We start from the raw sequence: 9,083 nt of genomic DNA on the forward strand, positions 1-9,083 counted from the left end.
GCAGCAAGCAGCCCGAGGAGGAGCGGCAGCGGCAACAAGCGGCTTCGGCTGGAGCAGCGCCGCTCTGCTGGCGCGCCCTCTGATGGCGGGTGCCGGAATTGACACTAGATCGGATACATTTGGTTTGGAAACAGGATAAAAGTAGCAAAATACTCTGGTTAGGTGTTACCAAAGTTGGTTAGAAATGCCCCAAAACGTGTACTCAAGCAACACTTTTTTACTTGAGTAAATATTGTAGTAAACTTGAAATGAGACTTTTCAGTCTGAGATAGGAGTTTGTTTTAAGACGTTTTTTAATATTGATAAAAAACTACAAGTTCCACTGGCAAATTATTCCACTTATAGCAAGACATTTTCCCATGCTATAAGTGAAATAATCTGCCAGTGGAACTAGTACTTTTTCATCAATATTAAGCAATTATTGCCTTATAACAAGCTCCTTTATCTGACTGAAAGTTACCCGTTATTTCTGTCCTCTTCAAGAACACAAACATATTTGCACCAGAAACTAAACCAAAATACTCTATATTTGAACTTCTGTCAGCACATTCTTCATTACGTCACTTGTCATTTCTAGTGCAGTATAACTTATTGTATTTAAGCTTCAGTCAGAGGCTGGTTCAGATCTGGAGTAACACAGACCACCACAGGATCCCTGCCCACAGCTTTCTGTATATTCAACAAATCTTTAAAGAAATTTAGATAACATGAGTTAAAGTAACATTTAACCCCCCTCTGGGATTAAGAAAGTATTTTAAAAATGAATTGAATCATTTTAAAAAACAACATTAAAGACAATGTCATAACTTTATTGTTTTTTGACAAAGTACAAGTAAGTTGTTGCACTGAAACAGGAATTAGACAAAACAACATGGACTAACACCTTTCAGGAATGGATGAAAAGCATATAATACGAGGAAAAAAATAAGATACTAACAAGACCACCAATAGACTTAACTTGTTGAGGCATTGGATCAACACTGCCACAATGAGTTTTCTATTTATTTAAAGACGTATTTATGAGTTATTTGGTGTGTTTGGGGCACCACTGAAACAAGTGAGTACATAAAAACATTTGGTTTCTCGTGCTGCTGATGGCTCTGGCACTCAAAGGACGCTGGGGTTGCGGAAATTGTGACCAGCGAAGCGGGCCTGGTCCCCTAACTCCTCCTCAATCCTGAGAGGAAGACATAAAACACAGAGGGCAGCAAGCAGAGGGATGGATGGGAAAGAAAAGAAATACATAAATTACAGGCTCTTAAATGACATTTAAGAAGGATGAGATGAAATAGAAACTCACCTCATGAGCTGGTTGTATTTAGCCAGACGCTCCGACCGACATGGAGCACCAGTCTTGATCTGACAGAAAATATTAAACATTTACAGGCTTGCCTTTTTTATCATTAAGGCAATTTAAAATGTTTGCTTATTTTTCTTAAGGCTATCAAGTAGCATCTACTGAATGAATAAGTCCAAACTGGAGGTTTCCAGTTTTACCTCATGCTCATGATTTCACCAGGTGCTTTTTCTCTTACGCTAATATTGCTGTTTGAGATTATGCCAAACTTATGTGTTTGGAAGTAAAACAGACGAAGGGAAAAATAATCCACTGGGTTGAGCGCGTTACCTGTCCGGTGCAGAGACCAACCACCAGGTCAGCTATGAAGGTGTCCTCTGTCTCACCAGAGCGGTGGCTCACCATCACCCCCCAACCATTCTCCTGAGCCAGTTTGCACCTGAGGAGCAGCCATAAGTGTCATACGCATGCAGCTGGGTGCACTGCAGGCACACATACATGAGATTTTGCATGAATGAAAACAGGGCAGCGACGCACGCTTTGATGGCCTCAGTCACAGAGCCAATCTGGTTGACTTTCAGCAGCAGACAGTTGCAGGCTTTTTCCTCCACAGCTCGCTGTATCCTGCGGGGGTTTGTCACAGTCAGATCATCTCCAACAACCTGCAGAGAAAAGTCCCAGAAAATATGAAGAGATGTTTTGTTTTTCAGCAGAACTGGAGTTGACGACTACGTTGTCACTTTGGAAACATATAAAGCAGTTACCTCTTTCACAAAGTCTCAGGGAGCTGCTGTTTATGTTGTGTTTATGCACTTTTTCTTTGGTTAGTTGGTAGTAAATAGAGTGCAGTATCTTAGTTTTATTACTTAAATTATAACTAATGGAGCAAGTTAGACTCTAATTGGCTGAATTTTCTCCCACAAGTTCTGTCCATCTGAGTTGTTGACTATTTTTTAAAGTTTGTGTTTTTAAAATTGTGTATGGTATCTGGTTTGTGGGACTTTTAAAATATTGTTGCTGTATTTTCTATGGAAAACATTTTTTTAATTACTATTTGTTCTTATTTATTGTTTTGTGATGTTTTAAAGTTATTAATTTCACCAGGGGATGGTGAGTACATATGATTAATTGACAATAAAGTAGACTTTGACTATTTTTAGGCTTTGACTGGTTCATTCCAACATGTTCAACCAAACTGTTGTACTTTACAATTTAATGTTACATATTCTATATGCCAGAATGACTTTTTGGGGGGAATTTTTAAATGTGCTTTAAATTCATAATTTTACATACCTTCACAAAGTGACAGTCCCATCTTACCTGGATGCCAACCGAAGCTGTAAACTGTGACCAAGCAGGCCAGTCGTCCTGGTCAAAAGGATCTTCAATTGACACGACTTGAGGAAAGAAATGGACATATGAGTTAAATACCACATCCTGTTATGAAGGAAACAACAGAAGGGATGAAGATGCTAATGATGCCATACACATTTCACGTTCCGCAAGCTGCAAACACACTCCTGTCAGCATAACAAGCCTTTCTGTGCTGTCACACATAATCAAAACATCCTCCACAGACCTGTGTGTCATGAGGAGAGAGCAGACTCTCCAGAAATCTGTTTTTCTCTTTGTTTGCTAGCCCTCTAGCAAATAAAGGCAGGACTGTGCCACTGCTATTCAAAGAAAATGTGTTTACCAACAGCAGTGATGCAGTAACTCTGAGAGTAATGGCCTTTCCGTTACAAATCTGCGCAAATCTTTGTTGACATTCTGCTAATGTCGAAAAAACACAATTTTTGCAATTGTGGTGTTTCCATTAAATAAGAAACACAATGACAATCAAACGTAGATAAACCTGTTTACGTGCTTAGTCATTAAAAAACATGCTGCATCATAATCCTCTCACTGCTTCCTGTCGTCTTCTTTGACCTTCTGGCCAGTCGTAACATCCGGCTGTTCCTGTCGTCTTGATGTGACGCCAAAGAAAGTGTTTCCGTCGCAGATTTGAGAAATTCATTTATTTCTATGCAGCCGAAAGACCACCCGTCCTAAGGCAAACTTTTATCAAAAATTATTAATAATTTTTTTCAAAATTATCATGTTTCCATTTAGCAAATACATTTTGTAATTTCCATTTGCGCAGTTCTACAAACACACCTAATGTACATTTTTTTTCTAAACAAACAAAAAAAAAGGTTTTTGTACAAGGATGTTGTTTTTAAGACACATCAAAACATGTATTTTGCAAAAGTGCAATGGAAACACTTTTTTTGCGTCACACCAATCAATCACGTGATCAACAGCCGGAAGTTACCACTGGTGAAAACGTCGAAGAAGACGCAATAGGAGGGTGATTTATTTATTTATTTTTTCAGACAATCTGAAACTCGTTGCATCCACAATAGAAAGTTGTGTTCTGAGCTCTTCTGTAAAATCGCGCACTACAATTTCTCCTAAATGCCTGCAGCCAGCGGCTCAATCAGACACTAGGATCTTCTGTGATAGCTGTCAGATGATGAGCACTAGCCATGTTTGAATAATGAACATATTTCATCATAACTGTTTACATCCATCACTGCCATAATTTATATTGACTTATCACTTGAACAAGCTTATTCAAGCATGATTTAAAGTTAATTTCTTATTTAACGGAATTCCGAAATTGTGTTTTTTCGACATTAGAAGAATACCAACAAAGATTTGGGCACATTCGTAATGGAAAAGCAGCTACTGGATGTCTCACAAAACCTGCTTTACCAACCTGGGTAATTATTAATGAAGCCCTGATAGATGCTGGCTAGCTCCTCAGCGCTGATGTTGCGGGCAGCGTTGGGCGGGGACTTGAAGTCCAGGTCATATTTACCCTCGCTGAAAAACTCAGAAGCGGCAACATCCATCCCTATGACCACTTTGTCAGTAAACCCCGCCTTTTCTATGGCGGTCTTTATCAGCTCCAAGGCTGACGGAGAACAAGTAAAAAAAACCAGTTAATACGGTATATGATGTTAGGAACCGTTTATAGGTGCGTGGACTTTTCACCTTCGCGGTTTTCTTGAATATTAGGGGCGAACCCTCCTTCGTCGCCCACATTGGTAGCATCTTGGCCGTACTTCTCCTTGATAACGCTTCTCAGAGTCTGGTAAAGCTCCGCCCCCATCCTCAGCGCGTCACGGAAAGACTCTGCACCCGCAGGCAGAACCATGAACTCCTGCATGGCCAGTCTGTTACCAGCATGCGAGCCCCCGTTGATTACATTAAAGGCCTGCAAGAGAAACACAACGGGAGGAAGCTTTAACATTGCTCTAATACATAATAAATATGGTTTGCTCTACAATTAATCAATAACAATATATTGCGAATCTGATGGTAGAATCTTCAATATTGAGACAGAACCGCATAGCATTCTGGGGGATGTAGATAGAGGAAAGACTTTGGCGTTGATAACGCTAAAAAGTTAGCGTCATCAATTTACTAATTCGCTCTTTAGTTACCTAGCAACTATTTGTTGAGTAACTTGTGGTTACCTAGCAACAACCTAGTAACTTGAGGCCACCGTGCCTCGGAACTGCGTTAAAATAAAAAAAATAACAGCGGAGGTAAAACTGGATAAAACAAGAAATGACACGTCACCATTTTTGCTAGAATTTAAGATATTTAAAACATTTTCAAGGTAAGTTTTCAAATATTTTCTACACCACATTTTGGAGATAAAAACAATACAAATTGACTGAAAAAAGAATATTTTAATTCAGTATTACATGACATTTATTACTAATGTTAGTTTTCTTTGTGGTAGTATCAATATTCTACAGCAGGGACAAGTTAAGCTAAAATTTAGCAAAATGTAATAAAAAATAATATTTTAATAATATTCCTAATAATTTAGGAATATAAATTGTGACCTTTGCAATGAAATACAACTGTGAATTTATATTTCATTCAAATAGAAATGTATTTGTGAACAGGATATTCCCTCAAAATCAAAATATTTGAGAATCATAATCAAAGTTTTCTAAAATGGGCAAATAAAAGTTTGTGTTTTGCAAATAAAATTTTCTCTTTGTAAAAATAAATAAATAATAATTGATTTGAATAAAGAAATTAGGCTTTGTAGACAAAACGTATTTTCAAAAATAAAATAGTCCATTAAATTGCATATGTTCTACTTACCTACATATGTATACTTCTGGCTGGTCTGATTATATAATTGAATTTTAAGAAGAAGCGGTTTATTGATATTTTACAATTTGTTCATGAGTTTTTTTTTTATATTTCCTGCAACATTTTGCTCTTTAAAGAAGTTTAAAATCTTGATGTGGTGAAAAATGAAAATTTGTCTTGGTTCTGGCATGACAAAATGTGGAAAGATTAAAGGCGTATCAATAGGCCTGTCGCAATAAGCAATAAATAAATTAATTGTATGATGAATTAAAATGAGATCAATAATTTCCATTTGTATGATTTATTTTTTTCTCTTTTTTTCTCTTTCTAAGAAAAACTCGAGGAAACAAAGTCGTCAGTTTTCTTTTGAATAATTTTTTTTATAGAGACTTCATAATTGATTTTATTTGTTATTTTTGCTGTTCTGTTTATTTATTTGGGGATATTTAAAATGTCTTCTAGTTCCAGTGTTAAATTTAAAGTTTATTAATCTTTCAGACTATGTTCTTGCATTATTTTCTCATTAACATATCACTTGCAAATGATCTCAAAATAACAATATTTTATTGCAATATATTTTGGGAGAACTTATCAACCAGGAAAATTTGTTACTGGAACATATGAATAATTTTATGTGAAAATTACAATTTGACTGGTTATAAAAACAAAATAAAAGCTCACTGGAACTGGGAGGACGAGATCCCCGTTTCCTGCCAGATCAGCGATGTGACGGTACAAGGGGACGCCTTTCTCCGCTGCACCAGCTTTGCATATAGCCAGTGATACTCCAAGAATAGAATTGGCCCCAAACTTGGCTGCGAGGAAACACAGAATCATCACACACAGATGCAGCTGACGCAGGCCGCTGCAGCTGCATGTCAGTGCGGATATCTCAGCACGAGAAACGCAGGCTCACATTTGTTGTCAGTGCCGTCCATTTCGATCATTATGTTGTCCAGCTTCTCCTGCTCCAGGACACTCACTCCCTGGGAGGAAAGCAGGCTGTCACAAACAGAGTAAACAGATTTTTCATGCTTCTCCTGCTCCTTCAGCAGCTGATACTCACAGACTGCAGGAGAGCGGGCCCGAGGGTGTCATTAATGTGAGCAACAGCCTTGGTAACACCTTAAAGGACAAAAACACACATTAAAATTCACCAAGAGGAAGTGGAGAGAAGAGAAGGATGGATGCCTGCTAACGATTGTCACCTTTGCCCTTGTAGCGAGTCTTGTCGCCATCTCGGAGCTCCAGAGCCTCGTAGATGCCAGTCGACGCTCCGCTGGGCACAGCCGCCCTGAACAGACCTGGATTAGGAAAACAGGGAGGGGGGAAAGGGTTAAAGGTCGGAGAGACTGGAGGACATGATAGATGCTAAGGGAGTATGTTTTTGTCACCTTTGGCTGTGTGCAGATCTACTTCCACAGTGGGGTTTCCTCTGGAGTCGAGGATCTCCCTGGCAACGATGTTCACTATAGACATCCTGCAAAATCTTAAACGTTAGCCTCATTTTGATCGTTACAGCAGATTTTGCTTAAAGGGGCAGTATTATGCATTTTCAGCCACGTAGTATGATTTTATAGCTCAATCAAGGAACTAGGTTGCTTTCAGTTATAAAAATGCTGCAAGTATTAAATATAAATTCATAATTTAGCATCTTGCAAATGGGCCTCTGTCACTTTAAGGGGCAGTATTACATAAAATCAACCTTTTAATAGCTTTTCATCATGTTACAATGTTATTCTCTAATCAAAAACATACCTGGAATGTTGCCAAAAATCCTTTAATCTCCATGGCAACCAATCAGCTGTGCAAAACGCCTGGTTGGACTTAGCTCTGCCTTTGACAACACAGCTGCAGTTTCCAAACTTCCACACAGCTCTCTCCTTCAGCTCCTTCAGACTAGCCAGCAGCAATTAGTGGAACCTGGTAAAACTGTGCATCTGCTGAGCTCAGAACAGGAGCTAGTTCTCAGTGCGACGCTGGTAGAAATGTTAAAGGGTTAATAGAGGAGCCATGTTGTGATAACTTCCTGAAGGTGGAATTTCAGAAAAGGTAGGAGTTTTCAAAATGACAGAGGCTCAATTTCAAGACGATAAATTACAAAGCCAAATTTATTTTAAGTCGTTTTAGATATAGCATTTTTATAACAACTGAAGGTAACATAGTTACTTGATTGTACTTTAAAACGAGAGTATGTGGCTGGAAAACACATAATACTGCCCCTTTAAGAAACTGCTGCTCTTTCTGAAACTCTACATCATAACATGACTCCTCTATTAAACCTTCAACAACATTTTACCAGCGTTGCACTGAGAAGTTGCTGATGTAATGAGAGCAGCAGATGCAAAGTTCCACCAGGTGTTTGCTAATTGCTGCTGGCTAGTCTGAAGGAGCGGGGGGGGGGGGGGGGCTTAAAACCTGCAACACTGGGGAGGAGCTGTGCCTTGAAGGCGGGGCAAAGTCCAACCAGGCTTTGCACAGCTGAATGGTTACCATGGAGATTAAAGGATTTCTCATACATGCATGAAAGAATCAAAACAACAATCCAGGTGTATTTTTGATGAGGGAACAACATTATAACTTAATGCAAAGCTAAAGAAGTAGATTTAAACATAACACTGCCCCTTTAAGTCCATGCAGAAAAATTTGACAGAAGGAAATGAGCAAGTGAGGTGGGTGGCAATGAAAAATGGATGATAGGTCTTCAATTAAACAATAAGATAAAATGATCAAAATGCATTTCACTGCAGCCCACAGTCATAAGGAAGAGCTTTCACACTTGCTTCCTCTCATGGACTCACACTGTGATTACAGTGACGCAGCCTGATGGATGGAAAGCTGTGGAATCTAGGCTCCCTGTGAAGAGGCTCTCACACGCAGTAAGAGCTGAAAACATAAATCAAAACCCAATAATGCATATCTATTAAAAAATAAAAACATTTCAGCCCTTGAGCCTGTCCAGAATCTGTGCAATCTCAGCCAGTGACTGATATTATGGAGAGACAGAAGACAAACATGCAGCAGGGGAAGAGAGGGATGAGGAAGAGGATGCTTGGAGGGGATGGAAGAAAGAAATGGATCAATCTTTTTTTTAACGTTACCTGCTGTGTGTTTGATCCTGGTGGAGAGAGTCAGTCGGCAAATGACAGGGGGAGGCAGAGGGATGAGGAGCTGGGAGAAAGAGCGCTGAGAACGTGTGACGTGAAAGGAGGGAGGGGGAGCGAGTCACGGGAAGAGGGAGCGAAATGAAAGATGGATTGGCATGGCTGGAGTCACATGGATCTTTGTTTTAATTAGGATGAAGATTATCTTTTAAAAAAAAATCCTTTTATTTCACCAGCAAATTTCCTCATAAAAAAAGGGTGTTGGTGTCAAGTCCAGAAACGACTCCATCCCGCTGCAGGCACCAATTTATAAAGAAAAAGAAACAAACACATCTGCTGTCTCGATGACAGGCAGCAGACATCACAACAAAGCAAACCCTGTAAGACAGATCTGTGCACAAAGTGGGTCATGTTGTCAGAGAACATCGAAGACGAAACCACATGGATGAAAGGAGACAAGGAGACAGGTAGACAGGTAACAGGAGCTGCAGCTGCTGGAAGGAGCATTTAAAAATAGCCAC

At 39.2% G+C, this 9,083-nt stretch overlaps 1 protein-coding gene across 2 annotated transcripts; it reads right to left on the reverse strand.

Annotated features, from left to right (window-relative positions):
- Nucleotides 1–793: 793 nt before the first annotated feature.
- LOC122830995 (gamma-enolase-like) lies at nt 794–8,680 on the reverse strand. Of its 2 annotated transcripts, none has more exons than XM_044116862.1 (13): nt 8,560–8,680; nt 6,853–6,938; nt 6,667–6,762; nt 6,525–6,583; nt 6,375–6,444; nt 6,140–6,273; nt 4,337–4,559; nt 4,059–4,256; nt 2,618–2,694; nt 1,835–1,959; nt 1,628–1,736; nt 1,301–1,359; nt 794–1,177 (listed from the first exon to the last, which is right to left on the reverse strand). In XM_044116862.1, exons 2-13 carry the CDS (start codon nt 6,935–6,937, stop codon nt 1,108–1,110), a joined length of 1,305 nt encoding a protein of 434 aa, XP_043972797.1. In that variant the 5' UTR covers nt 6,938; nt 8,560–8,680; the 3' UTR covers nt 794–1,107. The 2 variants fall into 2 exon arrangements, with proteins under 2 accessions (XP_043972797.1, XP_043972798.1); XM_044116863.1 differs by lacking the exon at nt 8,560–8,680 and adding an exon at nt 7,217–7,222.
- Between the last annotated feature and the right edge of the window lie 403 nt (nt 8,681–9,083).

This window comes from Gambusia affinis, linkage group LG05, assembly GCF_019740435.1.
Source record: "Gambusia affinis linkage group LG05, SWU_Gaff_1.0, whole genome shotgun sequence".
Classification (NCBI taxonomy): Eukaryota; Metazoa; Chordata; class Actinopteri; order Cyprinodontiformes; family Poeciliidae; genus Gambusia; species Gambusia affinis.